The 21,239-nt window shown below is 64.1% G+C and overlaps 3 protein-coding genes across 3 annotated transcripts in view; 1 reads left to right on the top strand and 2 right to left on the bottom strand.

Annotated features, from left to right (window-relative positions):
* Window positions 1-1,769: 1,769 nt before the first annotated feature.
* ATP5F1D (ATP synthase F1 subunit delta) lies at window positions 1,770-4,772 on the bottom strand. Its single transcript, XM_038163937.1, has 5 exons — window positions 4,595-4,772; window positions 3,701-3,854; window positions 3,253-3,341; window positions 2,672-2,800; window positions 1,770-1,892 (listed from the first exon to the last, which is right to left on the bottom strand). The coding sequence occupies exons 1-4, from the start codon at window positions 4,727-4,729 to the stop codon at window positions 2,678-2,680; spliced, it is 501 nt and encodes a 166-aa protein (XP_038019865.1). The 5' UTR covers window positions 4,730-4,772; the 3' UTR covers window positions 1,770-1,892; window positions 2,672-2,677.
* Window positions 4,773-5,045: 273 nt separating this feature from the next.
* Window positions 5,046-12,956, top strand: LOC119712562 (CACN subunit beta associated regulatory protein). Its single transcript, XM_038163936.1, has 10 exons — window positions 5,046-5,456; window positions 7,588-7,659; window positions 8,203-8,348; window positions 8,450-8,511; window positions 8,793-8,958; window positions 9,027-9,201; window positions 9,388-9,540; window positions 9,871-10,078; window positions 10,191-10,374; window positions 10,686-12,956. Exons 2-10 carry the CDS (start codon window positions 7,612-7,614, stop codon window positions 11,860-11,862), a joined length of 2,319 nt encoding a protein of 772 aa, XP_038019864.1. The 5' UTR covers window positions 5,046-5,456; window positions 7,588-7,611; the 3' UTR covers window positions 11,863-12,956.
* A 461-nt stretch (window positions 12,957-13,417) lies between these two features.
* The window catches only part of STK11 (serine/threonine kinase 11), a 32,017-nt gene continuing 24,195 nt past the window's right edge, over window positions 13,418-21,239 (bottom strand). Inside the window, exons 8-10 of the mRNA XM_038163878.1 lie at window positions 19,022-19,215; window positions 15,134-15,353; window positions 13,418-13,976 (exon numbers count right to left, since the gene is read on the bottom strand). Of these exons, the coding sequence (XP_038019806.1) occupies window positions 15,145-15,353; window positions 19,022-19,215 (403 nt within the window). The 3' untranslated portion in view covers window positions 13,418-13,976; window positions 15,134-15,144. The remainder of the gene's footprint in view (window positions 13,977-15,133; window positions 15,354-19,021; window positions 19,216-21,239) is intronic.

Raw genomic sequence — 21,239 nt, forward strand, 5'->3', positions numbered from 1 at the left:
GCGTGAGCAGGGCTATGATGCCGCCAGCCAGGCACCCACAGTCCCTGCCCAGGGCTGCTCCTGTCCTGGCTCAGCACACAGCCTTGTCCTTGCATCCATGACGTCCCATCCCCAGGGTCTCTGGCCACGGAAGGGTCACCCAATGCTCCCCCTAAATGCAGCCTACAAGTCCCAGCAGGTATCAGGCTGCGGAGCACCCAGCGAGGGGGGCAGGACCGGATCCCCCGGCCCCCCCAGCTCCCCTGGCGCTGGCGGGAGGCAGTGGGAAGAGCTGGTGAGAGGACGCTGACGGAGACACTTTTTTCCCGTCCTAAAAATAGCAGCTGGCCGTTTCCCCAGCTTCCCGGCCTCGCCAACGCTCTTCCATTAGATGAAAAACCCGAGGCAGCCACCTTCCGTCAGCGCGGCTGCGTGTGCTGGGGGAGGCTCACGCAGCCGAAATAGCAGCTGGGGACAGAGAGGGGCAGCGCGAGAGGGAAGGGAGCCGGCCGGCCCCAGTAATTCCCAAGATGTTTTAATTAGTACAGCTCTGACTCTGAAGCTTTGCTTATGCTCAGTGCAATGTCTGACCTTTAAGGGGGAAAAAAAAAAAAAAATGGAATGAGAGGGGAAGGGGAAAAGGCACTGGAGCAGCTCAGGAGCTGGAAGTCGGCTGAGCTTCAAATAGGCTGCGCGTCAGGCACTCGGAGGCTTTTAATAAGCCACAGAGTGAGAAATTTAACACCACAGGCTCTATTTTTGATCACTTGTGAAGGGGGGGGAGAGAAAGACAGAGTGAGCGAGAGGAGGGGGAGGAGGTGGTGGTGAGGAGGCAGCCAAGATTACATCCTGGGTGGCAGTGCCGAAAATAGCCGTGCCCTGCTCCGAGCGCAGAGCGGCGGGAGTCGCGCAGGGCACGCAGGACGCCGGGGTGGCAAGCACTGACCTCACAGGCAGCCACCGCGCCTTCCCGGGCTGGAATGCTGCAGGGAAAAGGGGATTAGAGCAACGCAGAGGGAGGGACGGAAGCTCTGCACAGCAGTGGAAACCCGAAATCCCTCTGGAAAGGCGTGGGAGGGTGGCATGGAGCGAGGGGCTCGTCAGCAGCTGAGGACACACATCCCTGGCACAGGCAGAGCTGTCCCCTTGGCCAAACCCGCCCCTTCCCAGCGGTGCTGCGGCCCAGTGAACCTTTCCTGCTTCCCCAGGCTGTGAGGAGCCCTGAGGAACCCCAGGTGGCCCCCTCAGACAGGGCTGCACCCAGCGAGCACCAAGCTCAGCAGAGCAGCTCCAGCCATCCCCAGCACGAACGGAAGCAGGAAAGATTTCCACCGTGCACAGCATCTGCTTCCCTCTCCACGCCAAGCCCTCCTCCAGGAGCAGGGGAAGTGCCACTGGCAGCAGCAGGGGATGGGGCAGAGCCCAGCAGCTGCTGTCCAGCTGTGGGAAGCACCCTGCCGTGCCAGTGTGGATTCCTGCAGCGCTGGAGCCCGGAGGCTGAGGCACAGCCAGTGCTGGGCTGGCTCTGGAACAGATCTGTGCTCCTGTGCTCCTGAAATCCTGCAGTCCAAGTGGTTACTGGAGATGGGGATGGCTGGAGCACAGGGAGGGGATTATAAATCTGCCTGATGAACCTCCTGGGGGTGAGTCTCCCCTGGGAATGCCCAGCCAAACCCAGGGTAGTGCAGGTGACCCCTTCCCAGGGTGACTCTGCCTTGGGGCAGGAGCTGGGAACTGCTCCTGGCTCCAGCTGCAACTGCTGCCTGGGAAGAAGGCGATGTGCCACAAGAGGGGGTCACATTTCCTTTTAATTGATCAGAACCATTTCTCCACCTCCATTTGTCCTGTTCCATCTGTACAGCCAGGGAGCAGAACAGGGACAGGCTGGGAGTTCTGCATCCACAGTGGGATTCCTGCAAAACACCAAGTGGGGTCAGGTTAGTGTGGAGTGGGCTCGGATCCCAATCCCAGGGCTTGGCCCCACTCCAGCTGGACACTGCTGTGAGTAAACACGAGCCAGCAGGACCAAAGAGCACCTGGATCAGAGATCAGGAGGGAGCAGGAGCTGGTGCCCTCCTGTGCTCCAGGCTGAGCCCATTGCAGGCTGTCAGTGACTCACAGCCCTGCACAGCACACGCTGCTGCAATTCCCAGCTGCCAGCACATGGGAAGGGAAGGGATGAGGCACAGACTGTGCAGGGCAGAGCAAAAAGAGGCCACGAGGTAAGAGCCTGGCCTCACCTCCCCTGAGACTGAAGCTGGTTGTCTTTAGTGGGAGTGTGTGTGGCAGAGATCATGTGCTGCTCTCCCTGTGGGGCCCCACTCTGCCCCCAAGCTGTCCCCAGATATGGCCAGACCCACTGGGGACCTGGGGAACCAGCGAGGCCCCAGCAGTGACCACAGCTCCCAGTCTGCCCCAGCACTATCCCCCCACCCTTGTCAGGGCTGAACTCCAGTGTCACAGCTGGGCTGGACCCCAGAGTGTCACAGCCCAACCCCAGGCCCCACTGCCACCTAGCAGCCCCAGGTCAGCTCCAGGTTGGGGACCCCCATGAGCCCCCCAGAGCTGAGGCCTGACCCTGACAAGGGACAGCTGTGGTCACTGCTCCCCAAAAGCAGGCAGATCCCCTCACCCAGCCCAGCAGGCCCTAGAGCAGGTCTGGATGCTCAGCCAGGCTGCAGGGGAACCTCACCTGGATTTACTCCAGAGCCTTTACCAGGGCTTCGTTAGCTTCTACCTTAATCTGAGCTTCTGCTTTAGCAGCTTCATCAGACGCTGCTGCCATCTCTGACACGGCTTTCTCCAGGTTGGATTTTGCAGTCTGGACACGAGGGCACAGAGAATGTGTGTCACTGGGAGACACTGCAGGAGAGGGGACTGTCCTTCGCTCCCTCCCTCCCCTGCAGCCACTGGTCCTTCATATGGATGCCAAGGACCCCCCTGACTTGGGAGCCTCACAGAGCTACAGACACAGCTGTGCTGGCCCCAGACTCCTTATCAGCAGGGAGAAGCTGTTCTGGAGGTGAGGACAAGGTCAGTGTCTGTCCAAGGGGTGGGAATGGCGTGGAGATTTACGACTGCAGAGCTCCCTCTCTCCAGAGAGCTCACCAAGGAAGAGCCACAAGCCTCCGATCCCAAATGCAGTGGGGGTGCAGACACAACCCTGGGCTCTGGGCACAGGAAGCTCCCAATACAAGGACCCCAGAGCAGAGAAGAGGAGCAATTTCCCCCAAGGGAAGGAGCCCAGGACTGGTGAAATCTCTGGGTACTCACAGCCAGGTCCAGCATGTCCATGGTCACTGCCTCCTCTGCCAGCACCTGCACCGTGGAGTCGGCGTGGACAGTGACAGAGCCGCTGCTCACTGTGAGGCACAACGTGGGGTGGCTCAGCCAGGGCTGCCGGAGGGCTCAGCCCTGGCATCCCTACCATCCCTTCCCAGAACAAATCCTCAGCCCCCTCCTGTCACAGTTCCAGCGTTCAGGGACTCCGCTCCCACCCTAAGGCAAGCTGGAGCAGGGGATGGTCCCAGAAAGCCTGAGCAGAACCAAGACCTGACCCCAGCCCACGGCTCCCAGATCAGCTTCCAGCACCTCTGGGAAAGCAGAAATCCCTGGAAGTGCACCAGGCCACACCCGGACGGGCAGAGCCTCCCTTGTGAAAGCGCCAAGAACACCATCCCCACGCACACCTTTCCTCCCCAGCTCCTCCTGCCTCGCTCACCAAAGTACTTGGTGGCCGTCCCATCCTCAGCGTGGACTGTGACAACGCCCGGCCGCAGCACCTGGAGCGTGGGGACGTGGGACGCCAGGATGCCAAAGGAGCCGGTCAGCGTGGGCACATCCACCTGCTTCACGTTGGCACCGTTGTAGAACACCTACATGGACGAAGAGGGCAGAAAGGCACAGTCACCAGGGATGGGGGGATGGAGAGCCCAGGGAAGAGCCCTTCCCAAGGGAGCAGCCCAGCTCCCAGCTCCGGGCAGGTTCAGCTCGTCCAGGTGTGCCCAGGCCAGGCTGCACCTGCACGGGGTGGGAGCGGAGCCGGGCTCCAGAGGAGAGGTCCTGGCAAAGGCAGCGGGGAAGCGTTCCCAGCTCCAGGGGCACGGCGGGGAGGCGGCACATGGAGACACAGAGTCGGGAGTGGGCGAGAGGCGCCGGCACAGCCGGGAGCAGCCTGGGAAGAGCGTGGGGAGCCCTGAGCTGCCGGCCCCGCTCCGGCCCACGCTGCCGGGCTGTCCCTGTCCCCAGCGCCAGCCCGCGCCCTGCCCCGGGGACAGCCCCGGCCGGGCCCGGCGGGGGCGGACCGGCCGTGTCCCGCTGCGGACCGGCGGCGGGGCCGGGCCCGGCAGGCACAGCGGCTCTGGAAGCGCCGCACCGGCCTCAGGCGGGCCCGGCAGCGCCCGGGTCAGGCGGGCAAGGCCCGAGGTCAGGGCCAAGGTCAGCCCGGGGACAGCCCCGTGACAGCCCGGCCGTGCCCGGGAACCGCAGAGCCCCCGGCAGCGAACAGCCCCGCGGGGGCGGCAGCACCGCCCGCGGCCCGCCCGCCCCGGGCCCTCAGGGGACACCGGGCGAGGCGGCGGCGGGGGCACCGCGACCGGGGCCGCGGCGGGCATACCTGTGTGGGTGAGGCGAAGGTGAAGGCCATGGCAGCGGGGCCGCCGGCGGGATCGGCATAGCCGCGGGTGGGGGGCAGCGGCAGCGAGGGGCGGGCGAGGCGGAGGAAGCGGCGGGCGCAGAACATCGCGGCCATGGCGGCGGCGGCGGCAGCGGCGGCGGCGCGGGGCAGGCCGGGACGGCAGCGGACCACAACTCCCGACGCACCCCGCGCGCCGCCCGGCGGAGGAAAAGCACGCCGCGCCGCCTGGCCTTATGGGAATTGTAGTCTCCCCCGCCCGCCGGGTGCCGCGGTGCCGGGCGGGGGGCCCGCTCCGCCTCCGCAGCGAGGGGCAGCCGCGCCCCCGGCCCCGGCCCGGCCGTGCCCCGGCGGCTCGGGGGCTCGGGGCGGGGCTGGGCACAGCGAGGTGGGACAGGGATGCAGGCAGGGCTGTGGCACAGGCAGGGGTACCGGCAGGGATGCAGGCAGGGATGCAGGGAGCGGTGGTGCGGGCAGGACCGGCACAGACGGCTGTGAGGGCAGCAGTGGAGGCAGGGCTGGTGTAGGCAAGGGTGGTGCAGGCAGGGATGCAAGCAGGAGTGCTGTCAGGGCTGGAGCAGGCAGCGCTGTAGTCAGGGCTGGGGCAAGCAGGAATAAAAGCAGGGGTGCAGGCTGAGGTGCGGGAAGGGGCGCAGGCAGGACGGTGGGGCAGGCAGAGGAGCAGGGGGTACAGGCAGGGCTGGTGCAGGCAGGGCTGGGGCAGCCCCTGTCCCCACGTGACGCCCGCGCCGCGCGGGGGCGGCTCCGGTTCATTCATAAATCCCGGGGCCGCCCCGCCGCACCGAGCGCAGCGGCGGCGATGGAGCCCCGGTCTCGGTTGTAGGTGAGTGTCTGGCTCCGCCGCCTCGCGACAGCCCCTATCGCGACACAGGCAGCCGGCCCGGCCGAGGGGAGACCATCACGCCCCACCGCGCGTAGAGGTCCCGGGGGCTCCTGCCTCGCTGTCACCAGCCCTGTCGGCAGCCCTGTCACCAGCTCCGCCAGCATCCCTTATTCCTGCCCGTCCCACATCCCTGCTCGCATTCCTCGTCGCCCATCCTACATCCCTGTCTCCATCCCTGCCCCACGTTCCTGCCTGCATCCCGCATCCCTGCCTGCATCCCGCATCCCTGTCTCCATCCCCGCCCCACATCCCTGACTGCGTCCCCGTCACCGGGCTGGGGCGCGGGGCTGCAGTCTCAGGGGGCAGAGCGGGTTCCCCCCGCGTCCCCAGCCCAGCCCCGGTGCTGCCGGACCCCGTGGGTCGCACACACGCGTGGGGCGCAGCACCGGCCCGCCCCCCGCACCCCTTCCCACGTGCGGAGGCGCGGCACCACCGGGATCCCCCGACCCCGAGCCCCCGCCCCGGGCACTGGCGGCCACCGCGGGTCCCGCCCCGTGTCCCCCCCGGGGGGGACAGCCCGGGGACCGGCCCCCTCCTCCAGACAATGGCCGTCCTGTTCCTGTCGGGTCACCATGGAGACGGGATTCCTCCATGATGGGGAACAGGAGGGACATTCTTCCCGCTCCCCCCGTTCCCCCGCACCCCCCGCCTCGGGCCTGCGGGTGCCCCACAGGGATCCCGCCCGTGGGGCGCCCATCCCACGCGGGGCCGCAGCCCCCTCGCCCGGGGTCCCCCCATGCGGTCGGAAGCGGGACCCCCCTCCCCACCCCCTTACCCTTTCTCGGGGGTCTCAGGGTGGGTCCCCTCACCTCGTGCTGCATCCCAGCAGCTTGGCGAGGCGCGAGGGCCGGTGTGGGCAGGGGGTTCTCTGCCTCGGGAGGCCCCCAAGACCCCGATCTCCCTCCAGGGGGTTGATACCCCGACCTGTGACAGGGCTGCCCTCAGCCATCACTGTCCCTCACTGCCAGCTGCGACACAGCCACCCCTGCGCTGTCCCCACGAGTGACAGTCCCCACCCCTTCACGGGCTCCATTCACATTTTTCACTGACCTAATTTTGAGCGGCTTCCAAGTGCCCACCCCTGCCCGCTCCGGGGGTCCCCGACACAGCATCGCCCACCCAGCCCCGGCTCAGCCCCTTCAGCAGCCCGGGGACACACGGAGGGGACACACAGAGGGGACACGCGGCCTCGCAGCAGGAGCGGGAGCTCGGAAGCCCCCGGGAAGGGCCAGACGCGCGGGAGGGCGATGAGGTCCCCGCCGGGTCCCCAAAGGCCGCGGGGCCGATGCCGCGGAGGAGGGGAGGGGGACCCCAGCCCCGGCGGCTCTCGGTCCTCAGGAGCTCGGCGCGGCCCCCCCGGCCCCTCGGTGTCCCCCCCCCGCGCGGACAGCCCGGTGACGGAGCCGCTCTCGGGATGACTCACGAGCGTCACCCGTGGCGCTCCGGCGACACCCACGCCACGAGCTGTGGGGCGGCCACCTGCCCCCCGTCCCTGCCGGGAGCCCCCAGCGCGGCTCCCCCCGGGCTTCCGCGGGCAGGGGGTCCCCCGGCGGCGGGGCTGGGGCTGCGTTTGGCCCCCGGGGACGGCAGCGCGGTGTCCCCCCGGACCTGGGGCAGGGATTTCACCCCCCCCGGCCAGCTCTGGCCACCGGCGCTAGCCACCGTTTGGGGGCTCCGGCCCCAGCCGGGCGTGGGGACCGTGGCCGCTCTTCGCGGGGCCGGGGGTTGTGCCCACGCGAGTCCGGGGGGTGGCTGTGCCCGGAGGGGGTGAGGGACTCCCTGGGGAGGGGCAGCGGTTCTGCCCTCTCCTCCCCATCCCTCCATCCGTCCATCCCTGCTTCGCTCCTGACCACACCCTCCATCCCTTCATCCTTCCCCTGAGCACACCCTCCCTTCATCCCTCCATCCCGGTCCCTCCCTCCATCTCTCCATCCCGGTCCCTCCCTCCCGGTCCCTCCCGGCAGCTCCGCACCGCGGTGCCGGGCAGGGGCCGGGCAGGAGCCGCCGCCGCCGCCCCCGGCCCGGCCCCGCCGTCCCGGCCGGTGCCTCCCTCTGTCTCCCCCCGCCCCAGGACACGCTCGGGCCGGGACAGACCATGAGCGATGACCCAACACCCTGGGACAACGCGACCGAGAGCGCCACGGTGAGTCCTGCCTGTCCCTGCCTGCCCTGCCTGTCTCCGGCGCCGCTCCCCGAGCCGCCAGCCCCGGGGTCCCGCGGGAGGGGGATGCATGCTCGGAGCTGTGGCTTCTCGTGGCTGCCGTGGGGCTGGCGTCTTCGCTCGGGCGGGGACGGCAGCAGCGCCGCTGTCACCCCCTGCTCTGCCCTGGGAGTGGGTGACAGTTCTCAGTGCCCTGCGCGCTGCTGGGATGCTCTGCTTGCTGGGGGTCCAGCCCCTCTCCCCCGGGCAGGGGCAGCGAGCGCCGACCCCCGCGGTGGGGCAGGGTTGGGGGTCCTGTCGCCGTCCCCATCCCCAAGCCCGTCCCCGCTCCCTCTCGGCGCGGGGGCCGCGGGCGGCTCAGCCTCCCCGGTTGCCGTTGCCGTGGTGCAGGCGGGGCCCGGGGGCGGCGGGGGGTGGCGGCTGGGGGGGGCGCGGCGGCTCCGGGGGCAGCGCTGGCGTCAGCGCGGCGGGGGCAGCTTTGGGGTGGGCCGGAGCCCCCCGGCTCAGCCCCTCGGCCCCGGGCAGGCGGTGCCCGGCGAGGTGTCCCCTCAGGATGGGTACGTGCTGCTCCTCGCCCTGCTCTCCATCTTCATCGGGGGCACCCTGGTCCTGCTCTCGGGCATCCTGATCATCTGCCGCCGCTGCTGCGAGGCCGACCGCCGGCACTCCAGGTGGGCGAGGGGTGACCACGCCTCTGTCCCCGGGGTGTGTGGCGCCGCACGGAGGGTCGGGGGGACTGGCCCGGGCACCTCTGACCCTCCTCCCCCCGCAGAGCCAGCGATGACCCGGAGAAAACCAACACCACTTACCTGGATGACTCGCAGCAGGCGCAGGGTGAGTGACCCGAGTGCTGTGCTCATCCCGAGTTCTGGGGAGGGAGGTGAGGCAGCTCCTGGGCCCTCCCCTCCCAAGGTGCAGCCCCCGACCCCGCAGCAGTGACCACCACACACCCCTTGTGCCCTCCGTTGTCCATCCCTGGCTGTGGAGCAGGACTGGCAGCTGGGAGCAGGGAATTCCGGGCTGGCGTTGAGGCCATGAGTGCAACAAGTTTGCCAAGCCTCAGCGGGGGAAGCTGGGGTACACCGCGGTGGGGTTGCTGACCCCCTTCTCTGCAGATATCACTGGCAAAGCGGAGGACCCTGAGTGCCTGTCGTCCTCCAGCTACCGGGATGCGGAGAGCGAGCGGTTCCTGTCCTCCAGCTCCTCCACTGCCCGGCGCGTCTCCTTCAACGAGGCCGCGCTCTTTGACCAGGGCAAGAAGACCCAGGAGAAGGGGAGGAGGTGAAGCTCTGGGCTGAGGGGGGGACGGGGGGTTTGGGACTGCCCCTCCTGACCCAGCTGTCCCACAGGTACACACTGACAGAGGGGGACTTCCACCACCTGAAGAACGCCCGCCTGACTCACCTGCACCTCCCGCCGCCTGCCCTCAAGATTGTCACCATCCACGAGTGCGAGTCCAGCGAGAACAGCCTGGCCATGACCCCCCGCCTGCCCCCGCCCAAGCCCGGCCTCGCCATCTTCCAGGTGAGCCCTCAGTGCCCAAGGGACAGATGGGACACGGGGGCCAGGCGTCCTGCAGCACCCCGGGGAGGCACCGCTGGGCCCAGTCTCAGGGCATTGCTGGAAGTAGAGACAGGAGGTCTTGGGGTGCAGGCCTCCCTCCTTGTCCCCAGCCTCGTGCAGACCCCCTGAGTGTGCTCTGCTTTGCAGCCCCCTGCGGGAGCCCTGCCCCGGCCAGTGCTCCCCAGCCGTGCCGTGGGCCCCAGCTCTGCCCTGCCCGGGGACACCTACAACTCCACCGTGGACACCAGCTTCACGGAGGCCAGCCCGTCCGCCTCCTCCGACTCCGGGGAGGGGCCTTCGGTGAGTGCTGGGGCGGGGGGCCGGGACTGGGCAGGGGAAGGGGCTCCCAGCCTGCACAGCCCCAAGGGTCCTGTCCTGCTCCCTCCCTGCTCCCCCAGATCCCGTCCCTGCCCCCTCGCTCCGTGCCAGGGCTCAGGAAGAGACGTGGGCACCCAGCTAGAAACAGGCTCTGTCCCCCTCGCCCCCGCCTTGTCCCTGCCCCGGGGGACATTTGTGCATCTGCTGCAGCCCGGCTCTGCGGAGCGGACAAAGGAGCCGAGTGGGATGCGGGGGGGCTGGGGAGGCATGCTCGGCTCCGAGCGGGCACTCACGGCCCCCCCATACCCCCAGTTCACAGCAGCACCCAGGAGCGGGAAGGCGGCGGGGGCAGGCGGTGCCGGCCCCGGGGAGCCCCCCCCGACCCCCCCCCAGGGGACCGTCCTGCAGTTCTTCACCCGCCTGCGTCGCCACGCCAGCCTGGACGGGGCCAGCCCCTACTTCAGGATCAAGAAGTGGAAGCTGGAGAGCACCCAGCGGGCGTCCAGCCTGGACACCAGAGGTGGGGGTCAGCGGGGGCCCCGCCGGGCTGGGCAGGGTGGGTGGACATGTGTGGGTGGGGGGCTGCTGGTGCCGCTTGGGTTGTCCCCCCAGCCCTGCCCTGCGCCCCCCAGGATCCCCCAAGCGTCGGCAGTTTCAGAGGCAGCGGGCGGCCAGCGAGAGCATGGACCAGGAGGACCGGGACCCCCATCAGACCGACATCATCCAGTACATTGCCCACACGGACGACGTGTCCTTCCACCCTGCGGGGGGCCCCTTCCTGCCCTCCCCCGCCAGCCCCCCACCCTCTCTCGGCAGGTATTTTTCAGTAGATAAGAGGGGACGGGGATGGGTGAGCCGGGCACCGGGAAGGCGCCGAGGACCCCGCGCTGCCCTGGGCATGCGGGGCTCCCACCTCTGCGGCTCTGGTGGGGCATGCGGCTCTGGGGTGAGGGGTCTGGGGGGGGCCGGTGAGGGGGAGGTTGGGTTGGGGCACGGTGGTGGCAACAGCATGGAGGAGCGGGTGGCACCGTGGCGCTGCTGCGGAGCCCGCGGGGGCCGGGCCGGCACATCCCTGCCCGCTGCCTGCGGGGTCTGTCCCTGACGTGACCCCGGGGTGCTGCCCGCAGGCTAGAGCCAGGCGAGGGGGGCGCGGGCAGCCCCGGCGAGTCCAGCGTGCCCGAGCAGCCCAGCGCCTACCACGACATCTGGAGCCTGCGCGCCTCGCTGGAGCTGTACGCGGCCTCCGAGCGCAGCAACGACCAGGACTCGGTGCGCAGCGACGGCGGGGACAGCGTCTCCTCCGCCAGCGGCGTGCCCCCCTGCCCCTCCCCTTCCCTGGATGAGCCCGAGGGCCCCGAGGAGAAGTTCTGGGGTCGGCCCAAGCCGGAGGAGTCGGAGCCCGGCACACGCAAGCTGCTGCAGATGGACAGTGGCTACGCCTCCATCGAGGCGCCCAGCCGGGGGGGCGAGGAGGGCCCCCCCAAGGACCAGACAGCCTCCGAGAAGCGCATTTGCTTCACCAGCGCCGGGCGGAAAGGAACCATCTTCGAGAGCTTCGAGGGCCGGGATCCGGAGGAGGAGGAAGAGGAGGAAGAGGAGGAGGGGGGCGGCGCGACCCTGGGCGCGGCGGGTGGGGGACACCTCCGTCCCCACAGCCCCCTGGCCTGGTCCCCGTACGGGCAGATGTTCCCGGGGCGGGAGGGGCTGCCCCGGCGGGACTACAGCATCGACGAGAAGACGGACGCGCTGTTCAACGCCTTCGTGCGCCACGACCCCCAGTTCGACGAGTCCCCGCTGCGGGGGAAGCACCGCTCCCGCACCCACCTGCGCAAGCAGTGGCAGCACACCAAGCAGTTCAGCGACCCCGGCGTGCGGTACCCGGCGCTGGAGCGGCACCGGACGCCCCTGCGCCGCGGCGACAGCGCCAACTACCCCCTGGACTCCCGGTTCCACAGCCCCCTGCCCCGCATCGTCAGCGCCGGCGACGAGGAGGCGGCAGAGGCGTCCGATGGGGTCCCCCCTGCCCCGGCGCTGCCCGACCCCGAGATCCAGGTGATCGTGGAGGAGCCCGGAGAGGCAGCCCCCGAGCCCAAGGCCGGCTCTGAGCCCCCTGAGGACGATGACTGCCCCGGCCCCGGGAGGTGCTTGGGGCTGGGCTCCGGCTCGGAGCTGATGGACAAGATCGCCGGCGGCCTGGAGGAGCGGCTCTACGGGCACCTGAGGAAGGCGGCGGAGAGAGAGACCCCCGAGCGCACGGTGGCCGTGGCGGCCAGCGATGCCTCCCCCGACCACAGCTCGGTCTAGGCCCCGCACGAGGGGAGAGACCCCGGCACAGGGGGGCTCGGCCCCCACCAGCGTTCAGGGCTTCGTCCCCTCCTGCTGCCGGCACCGGGTGCCCAGTGCGGGAAGGGGGTCCCGGCCCAGGCCAGGAGGGCGCGTGGGGGCCCCTGGCTGTCACCTCAGCGCGGGGGTCCGGTAGCGTGGGGTGGCCGAGCCCCCCGGCTCCCGGGAGCGAGGGCCTGGGCTGGGGGAGAAGCCGAGCGTTGGCCGGGGGTCAGCGCTGAGGGACTTGGCCGAAGCCCTCACCCCGCTGAGCCCCCGCAGCACCTTGGCTCTCCCCTCTCTCCGAGGTTTTACAAGCAATAAGCCTCTCATCCGGCCGGGAATGTCCCCGCCAGGAAGGGGCCGGAGCTGGGTGTCCCCGCTGCGGGGGACGCTGTGGTGCCACCCTGGCCAGGGGGTAATTTGGGGAGGGGCAGTCACCTCCTCAACCCCAACCTCCCCCCCTCCAAAATCTGCAGGGAGCCTGGGATCTAAACTGGAAGCGGGGGGCTTGGGCCAGGGGGATTCCAGAGGGGCTCAAGTTCCTCCTGGGGGGTCCCCAGAGCGGCAGCCCAAGGGCTGGGGGGGAAGGATCGGCCCCGGGGACCCCAAAAATACCCCCCGGAGGGGTGAGGGTGCCCGGTGCTGCCCCTGGTGCTGCCCCCCGGCCCAGGGTACAGGGTGAGAGCAGAGCGGGGCATCCCCAGCATGTGCTGGGGGTGACCCCCAGTGCCCCCCAGGAGCTCAGTGGGGGCTCAAGGATATTTATTGATTTTTACAGAGGCGGCTGCTGCTCCGGGGCGGGGGGGCCGGGGAGGGGTGTTCACTTTTTATTGGGTTTTTATTTGTGTTTCAAAGGACGGGTGAAAAAGAGAAAGAAAGAAATGCCCCAGCCCAGCCCCGGCTGTGGTACCTGGGACTCGGCAGCGGGGGGGGGACAGGCAGGGCCCCCCCATAGCCCCATTGCATGCGAGTAGAGGCCGGGTTGCCCCTTCCCTCTGTGCAGGCTCTGCCCAAAGCTCTCCCTCCATCACCTCTGCGTTTTTAAGTCTATAAACAAAGGAGAAAAACCAAAACCAACCGTGACATCTCTGAGCTCTTTTCTTACCTTCTGCCCCCCCCCGGGATGGTGCCTTCTGTGGGGGTGGGGGGCAGGGGGGGCTCCGGGCCTGGCATTGCCCCACAAGTGTAGGGTTTGCCTAGGGGGGCTGTGCCCTTCCAAAAGGAAAAGGAGGAAGAGGGGCTGGTCACACCCTGCTGCAGGAGGAAGGACATGAAACCCACCTGCTGTTTTCACTTTATTTTTCTTTAAAAAAGAAAAAAAAAAAGAAAAAAAAAAGGGGGGGGAAGAAAAGCAAAAAAAAAAAAAAAAAAAGCAGAAAAAAAAGCCAAGTGGCTGCCACCACCCTGATCCCTTTGGAGCCCAGATTCCTCCCAAGCTCTGAGCCCTTCCTGGGCCCTGCTCCCTTCCGAGCCCCCGTGCAGCATGCAGGTGTAATAGAGTTCTGCTCTGTTTTGATACCTGTTTTTTGTTTTTTTTTTTTTTTTTTTTCCTCATCTGGTTTATTTTAACACATCACGATGTGTAGGAATCTCTAAATATACCGCAAATATAAACAAAAAACAAAAAACAAACAAACAAAAAATAAAACGAAAAAAAGAGAGGAAAATATATAATATATAACAGTAGTCTAAAACATAAAGTGCACGGCAATGGCTTTGCACGACTCTACACGGCCAGGGGGCCTGGCAGGGGGGAGGGAGAGGGTCCCACCCCCCCCCAACCCCTCATCCCACCCTTCCCATCACAAAATTAAAAACAGAATCAGTGTCTTGATTGGCAAAGAGTGATTGGGGGGAAGGGGGCAGCGTCCTGGCAGCCGCAGAGTTCAACTTCCAGGTGTCCCATGGGGAAGGTGTGGCCGCTGCAGCTTTGTGTCCTGGCGCTGGCCGGAGCAGGGGGTGCGGGGAGGGAAGGGGGGCTCCTTGGTTGGTTTCTTCTGGTTTCCTTTTGGATTGCAAGCACAGTCCAGTCCCAGGAGAGAGGCAGAGCTGGGGCAAGGAGGGGGACACAGGCTGGCCCGGGCCCAGGGACACTGTGGGGAGAACAGAGAGAAGGTGGTTAGGGATGGTAGGGGTTGCCCAGTTTGGGGTGCTGGCTCTGCTCCTGCCCTGCACCCTGCCCCAGGACTCCCTCTGGCACCCTGGGATGGGAGCGAGGGGCTCAGGATCCCTGTGCTGCCCCTGGAAGGTTTTAGGGGCTCCCACAGCATGTGGTCCCTCAGACCTGCCCGAAGCAAAACCCTTGAGGAGAAAACACCACCAAGGAATGTCATTTATGCCAAGCAGGGAAGCATTCCCTTCCTTCAAAAGGTTTCTAGGCTAAGGGGGGAGTGACCCAGCCAGGCTCGGGCAGCCCTCAGCTGAGCAGGAAGGGACAGGAGCAGCAGCAGGTCCCGGGGAGCCCCATCCCAGGCTGCACTGACTCCCCGCAGGTGACTCACTGCCCCCATGAATTAAAGATGGAGCTGCCACGGGCCTCTGACAGCTGCAGGGGGAGGATCCAGCTTTTATTTCGGGCTTTTTTCACACCACAAAGCTGGTCGTGATCCAGGAGATAACAGAGCTCAGCCCCAGCAGCGCCGTGACGAGCATGAGGCCGGGGGCGGATGAGGCTGAACATGAGTCACTGCTGGCTCCGTTATGAATGAGGGGTGGGAAGGAGGGGACAGGGCTGGGAGCTGGGGAGGAAGGAGCAGGAAGGAGGGGGGGAAGCAGGCAGTGGGCTCAGCTTCCCCTGGAAGTGGCTTGGGGATGGCATTGGACTGGCCACGGTGACAGGGCCACCTCCTGAGGTCCCACGGGGACACCCTGGGGCTCGGCCTCCCTCTGTGCTCCCCAAGTCCAGCTAGGTGGTGAGGCTGGGAGCAGGGCAGAGGGGCCCTGGTGCCGGGAAAGGGGGTGTCATGGCACAGCCCAGGCGGGGAGAGAGATCACTGCAGCACCTCTCACACGACAGGGCAGACCAGAGCAGAGCCAGGTGGGCACAGCAGGGCACGGAGGGGTCTCCCCTGGGCTCTGCACCCCCAGCTCCACAGGAGATCCAAGCCCTGGCTCCCAGGAACTCTGCAGAGGGACGCTCAGGATCCAGACTACAAAACACCCCTCAGCTCCCTCCCCCTGCCCGTGGCTGGGGCAGGCTCAGATGTCCCCCCCGCTCCATCGGGCAGAGCCCGGCGTGCCCCAGCAGTACCTGGGCAGAGCTCACTGCTGCTTGCAGGTGGAGAGCTTGCGGATCTTGCTGCTGGCAGAGCAGGCCTTGCGGGAGGGGTTGGAGGAGGCGCTGGCCCGGCGCTCGCCCTTGGCCCTGGCGCTCAGCTGCCCCGGCTCCGTCCCGTTCATGCACACGGCCTTGGGCAGCCCCTTGCCGCGGCTCTGCCCGTTCTGCCCGGCCTCCTCCTCAGGCACCTGTCCTGCAAGGGAACGGCCACGGTCAGGGGGTGGCAGCAGACCCTTCCCGGGGCCCAGGATGGATCCTGCTCCTGCGGGAAATCCGGACCCGTTCCTGCGCCTGCGAGGAGCGCGGGAGAGGGACCCCCGAGCCGGGATGTGCAAGGCTGGGAGCCCGAGACTGCACCTCCCTCCCTGCCCCCCTCCAGGACTGGTTTGGGCCCCGTTCCCCCAGCACAGACACACTGTCCCCTCCTCCCCAGACTGTGTGCCCTGCCCCAGAGCTCAGGCAGCAGCCCAGCTGCTCTGGGGAGCAGAGGGGCAGCAGTGGATGAGGTCGCCCCCGTTCCTCCTGCCTTCTCTGCGGGTCCCAGCCCCAGGTACCAACTTGGGGGTAGCCAGGGGCTGGGTGTGTTTGCAGAACGGGGCAGCACAGCCTCTCCTGGCAGGGCTGGGGTTCAGCTGTGTCACTGTCCCCTGAGGGAACACCCCAGGGGTGTCATCAGCTCTTCTCCCTCCTCAGCTCCTTGTGACTCAGCAGAGCAGGTGAAGAGCCATTTCCAGAGGCATCTCCTGCTGCCACAGCCGGGGCTTGGGTCACATCCCCTCACTCGGGGAGCGACAGAGGGATGTGGCTGCATCCCGGGGTGCTCCCACTGGGAACAGGGTGCAGCCCCCAGCCCAGCACAGGCTGAGGAGGGGCTTCCTCAGGCCCCTGGCTCCCCCCCACCGGATCCAGCCGAGGCAATTTCCTTCCAGCAGGAACGTCACGCTCCAGGGCCCTTCAGTTATGACTCAGAGGTTTGAGTGGAAGCAAAGGCTGTAAGACGATTATGTATAATTTTCTTTAAAGGATGCTCAATCCTTTCTCTGCCAAGGCCGGGCGGGACGTCAGCTCTGCTTGCGCCAACCATCACCCCACTGCTGGGAGCTGGGGGGGACACTCAGGGCTGCTGGGACAGCTGCTTCTCCTCTGGGGGAGCACAGCAGGGTCCCACCTCGGACCCCCGTGCCTTGCCACATCACCCCTGGCCAGTGCCAGAGATGGGGAGGGAGGGGTGGGTGTATCCTGGCTTACACATCAATCGATTTCCTCCAGGATCTCCCCGCCGTGTCCCTCCCAGTGCTGCCACAGCTCCCAGTCACTGGCTTGGAGCTGCTTACCTGAGCGCTCCTGCCATGAGGACAGACAGGGACCGAGTGACCAGGGACAGCTCCTGGTTCCTGGCACCCAACGCTGGCACTGCTGGAGCTGCTGGCACCTGCAGTGCCCAGCCTGGTACTCCAGAGCAGCACAGCTCCTGGCCCAGCCCAGCTCACCACGAGGGATTGCAGTGATGGGGGTGCTCTGGGCCCCCCAGGGCATGTGCCAGGGCCTCTGGCACTCCGGCAGTGACTGGCACAGCAGCAGGCTCAGGAGCACAAAGCTCATGGCCCTGCTTATGGGTTCCTCCAGTGCCTGACCCCTCTGGAGGGATGATGGCTGGAAAGGGCTCAGGGAGTTCTTGAGCTCTAGAAGAGACACACGGGCCCCAGAGCCTCCAAGCATGGGGCTCCCAAGGGTCAGGCCACAGCCCCAGCCCAGCACGGCCTGGCTGCAGCACCCCAGAGCTCCAGGTTTTGCATGCCATCCCTCCATCCCACCAGCACAACTGCAGAGCCTCAAACAACCTCATTCAGAGCAAAGCCGAGCACTTCTCCTTCCCCTCCCTCGGCTGAACTCGGGCCAAGTCAATTAACATTTCTGACTGGGGAGGGAAAAAGAATCTATCCAAACAGCTCACTTGTCTTTTGTGTGACTCTTCCCTCCTCCCCTCCTTCCCTGCTTCAAAAGCACAGTCCCGGGAGTCTATTATGGATATCAAGGAGGGAGGTGAATCGTGAGCTAATTTTACCTCCTTCACCAATGACAGTTGCTGACGTTCAAATTAATGAAAATAAAAATTCTGCACGGGCTGGAGTCTTGGCAACTGCTGCCCCCGCGGAACCGCTGACCCAGCGCTGCGTCTGCCCCAGCAGCTCCTGCCCACCTCACCCTCACCACCAGCAGGGCTAAAAATAATATAAATAAAGGGAGAGCTGAGAGAGGAACCAGGAACGTGGCTGCTCATCCCTGCTCATCTCTGCCACCCCTCACATTCTTAATGGCTCCGCATCCAGCTCATTCAGGCACCAAAAAAGGTTTCAAAATAACACCGCAAAGAGCCTTTGAATCGCTGTTTGTCAGACTGAGCACACAGGCACCATGAGCAGCCAGGAATGCAGCTTCCTGAGCACCAGGCTTGGCTCAGAAGCTCCAGTCCTGGCTGTATTTTCCAGCCTCAGACTGAAAAAGCCAGGAGCAGGTGCTGCAGGATGGGGCTGCAGCACAGGAGGGGTTAATGTTGGACAGGAAAGAGCAGAGCTCAGCCTCTAGACCTGAGGCAGCACAAAAGCACCAAGCAAGACCAGGATGACCACATCCCTTCACTGCACAAGAGTGGGGAGAGGATTCTGCCTCCAGGCCACAGCCATCCTCTCCCAGCTCTTCCCTGGATGGGATGTTTAACACCGATTGAACCAAGGGCTTGGAACATTTACATCTCCCCACAGAGCTGCATGAATCTTTAAATAACCCTTTAAAAATGAAAGCACTTCCTCAAAGCCCCTTCTTCCTCTGAAGAACAGAGGATTTAATGAGGTTTCCTCTTCCCCCCCCTCAAAGCCAACAGCCACCCCCACCCATGAGTCACTCACACTCCTGCTCTGGCTGCCCAGCAGAGCCACAGCTGAACGGATCCCCCATGTACACGGGGGCTTTTAATTTATATTTTAATATGGGATCACTGCTAGAAACGCAGCACTGGGCAGGTTCAAAGGGATGCTGCAGGAAGACTTTGGTGGGAAAATTCACATTTATTCCCTCTGCAGCTGCCCCCAGCTCTGCCATGCCTCACAAACCCACCGAGGGTCTGTGCTGGGACCCTCCTCACCCTGCTCCTCCCACGAGTGTGTTCCCAGTGTTGAGGGGATTCCTGCCCACCACAAACACTGCACATCCCACCTCACCAGCCCCTCTCATCCTTTAGGTCTCTAATCCCTCTGAAACAGCACAAGTTACATAGAGAACATGGAAGATCTTCCAGTAATCTGCCTGTCATCTGCCATGACAGCTCTGATTTGGGTTTAAACGCTGCTGTTTGTATGAGGAGGGTGAAATTCCTGGTGTCAGTGCTCCCAGTGTGATCCTTAACCTCAGACTCCTGCCAGCATGGGATGGACATGGAGCTGGGAAGCACTGGCAGTGGCCAGGCTGGGGTGGACATAGAGCTGAGGAAGGCAAGGACCAGGCTGGGAGCAGTCTCCCAGCATGCAGGGGATCCCCCAGGTGTGCCACATACCCTGAAGGCAGAGTCATTTCAGGGCTCAGCTCACCAATAACTCATTCTAGCAAAACTGGCCCAAAGAATTAACGGCAGAGTCCAGCAGCAGCTGCTCCTGGGAGATGGGAAGAAGCTGGCACAGGGGTAACACTGGGATGGGCATCCTGGTTGATCAAATCAAGGACTGAGGAATCTGGAGCATCGTGGCTCACTCACACCATTCTACAGCCAAGAATCTCCTCTGCTGAAAGGATTATTCAGACCTCGAGGCCTTTCCTAAAAAAAAGCTTTAAACACAAAAAATCCCCCACAACCAACTTCTCCCCTACCTGGTACTGTGAAGTCCTGAGTGTAGATGATATCATCTTCAATGACGTACAAGTCATCATCCTCTTCCTCATTGTAGCCATGCAGATCTTCCAGGTAAGGCACCGCCGTCATGCTCCTCCACCTGTCCTTTGTCTCGGGGCTGGGAGGGATGGGCACCAGCGCCTCTGCCTGAGCGTGTTTCTTCCTAAACCAGCTGCAGAGAGCCCAAGGGCAGAGCTGGGTCAGTGCACGAGGCAGGCAGGAGTCCTCCAGTGAGGATGGCCCCAGCCCACCTCGAATATTCCGAGCTGGGAGTTCCACCCGTGCCAGGTCAGGAGAAAACAAAAGGGCTGGCCAAGGTGTTAGGATTGGGGTGTGCTGAAGGACACACTGGGAATAGGACAGGAACAGAGGGACAGGGGCAGAGGGAAGCTCAGGATCATTCTCTGCATCACCAACTCCAGCCCAAACTACCTGTAAGTCAAAGCACATCAGCAGAGCTGCCAGAGCTCCTGGGTTTTATTATCCAAGCAAGCAGGACAGAAGGAACTTCCCCTATCCCGAAGCTGAGGCTGATCCAGCCCAACAGACAGAAGTTTGCAGGATCCCAGCCTGAGGAGAGGGGCAGTTACTGCAGCAGTTTCCTCTAAAAGCCAGTTTGCACCAAGGCCACAGCAGAAATGCTTCTACTTTATCTTTTTATCCCCCCCTGTCTCAAGGGACTCCTATCACCACCAAACCCTGTGCTGCCATCTGGCCAGGAAAGGATATCGTCTCTGAAAGCTGTTCTTAATCAGATCAGGAATCCAGCAGGCTGCTTCCAGCAGCATCCCAGAGCCAGATGGGATAAACCTCTTTAGGTTTTCATCCTACTCCCATAGCAGAGCTCTGACTCCAGACTGTCTGGGACATCTCCCAGTGCTGCATGTGGGCACCCAAAGTTTCCTGGGAGGCTGCTGGAGCCTCCACACTCCCAATGACCCCCTAAATGTGGGTGGGAGCAGAAGTTCCTCCAGACTCAGGTACCTCTAACACAACTTTCCAGCCCACGTGAGGCTGATGGGACACAAATGCTTCTCACCCTGCAGTTGGCATCCCTTAACTCCTGGCCTCCAACCACGGAGGAGGGCCTGAGCCAGCCCAAGAACTCTCACCAACCTGAGCCATCTGGTTTTTATCACCCCAGTTCCAAATTCCTTTCAGGAAGGAAGGCTGAAGGCACCTCCTGCGCAGAGCTGTAATTATCATTTTGTTCTACTCTTACACTGCTTTGACAGCCGGCCTAAAAAAAAAGTGGGATTCTAACAAAACTATCAGGAAAAGCGAGGAGTGAGGAGATAAACAAATGGAAATGCAGCTACAGGGACAAATCAGGCAGGATTCAAGGGAGGGGTGAATTCTCACCCAGAAACTGCTTCACCATTAGCATCTTTAAACTGTTTTCTCTGCAGCCATGGAGTTTTGCAGCCCCTTGACTGCAGGGAGGAAGGTATTGTTTGGGGAGAGGGACAAGAACTGCTCCAGATCTCATCTGGCAGTTGTCACCTCCAGTCCCTGAAGGGGCACTACAGGAGTTAAGCAAAGCCCATCCCAGCTGCTGGACCAGTGTAACTCGATTCTGGCCCAGGGCCCTTCCCAGATCCCATGGATGGCTTCCTCGGTGACACGCATGGCACACCACTCTCCTAATGGGATCAGTCCATTTCTCCTCCTTGGAGACTGTGTTCATTGAGGAAACAACTGCCAAGACAGCAAACCCAGCCCGGGCTGGTCCAGCCTGGCAGGATCAGCAGCACAGGGGCAGAGGAACCACCAGCAACCAGTTGAGTTTGCCAGGGGCACCAGGGCTTGAGGGATCCAAACTCCACACCAGAGACCTCGGGAGAAGGGAATATGCAGGACAAATGAGATCAGAGTGATGGCTGTTGAAAGGAGAATTTTAAAGGGAAAAAGCCTGGAAGTCTATGGCAATTGGTGTTTTTATTTTGCTGTATTTCAGCTCTGCCTCACTCTTCCCTCCTGTCCTACTTACCAGGAGAGTAAAAATAGGTTTTTATTAGCAGCAGAAACCTGAATCACTGTACTCCAGTCATTATGCTTCCATCCTCTGGGAGGTGATTTCAAACACTTGCATATGCATATATGGTAATGAGGATAGAGAGTGAAAAGAGAAATCCATTGAAGTTCTAAGAAAAATCAAAGACCTCTTGGAAGGAGCCTTGAGCAATTCTGTATGGA

Source organism: Motacilla alba, chromosome 28 (assembly GCF_015832195.1).
Source record: "Motacilla alba alba isolate MOTALB_02 chromosome 28, Motacilla_alba_V1.0_pri, whole genome shotgun sequence".
In the NCBI taxonomy this organism is placed as follows: domain Eukaryota; kingdom Metazoa; phylum Chordata; class Aves; order Passeriformes; family Motacillidae; genus Motacilla; species Motacilla alba.

Excerpts from the sequence above, each read along its gene's own strand:
- ATP5F1D (XM_038163937.1), bottom strand. The coding sequence starts at position 4,729 with ATGGCCGCGATGTTCTGCGCCCGCCGCTTCCTCCGCCTCGCCCGCCCC. Across the intron at positions 3,855-4,594 it reads CCTTCGCCTCACCCACACAG|GTGTTCTACAACGGTGCCAA; the intron begins GTATGCCCGCCG and ends TCGTCCATGTAG. Across the intron at positions 2,801-3,252 it reads TGGACATGCTGGACCTGGCT|ACTGCAAAATCCAACCTGGA; the intron begins GTGAGTACCCAG and ends CCTCGTGTCCAG.
- LOC119712562 (XM_038163936.1), top strand. The coding sequence starts at position 7,612 with ATGAGCGATGACCCAACACCCTGGGACAACGCGACCGAGAGCGCCACG. Across the intron at positions 9,541-9,870 it reads ACTCCGGGGAGGGGCCTTCG|TTCACAGCAGCACCCAGGAG; the intron begins GTGAGTGCTGGG and ends CCATACCCCCAG. Across the intron at positions 10,375-10,685 it reads CCCCCACCCTCTCTCGGCAG|GCTAGAGCCAGGCGAGGGGG; the intron begins GTATTTTTCAGT and ends TGCTGCCCGCAG.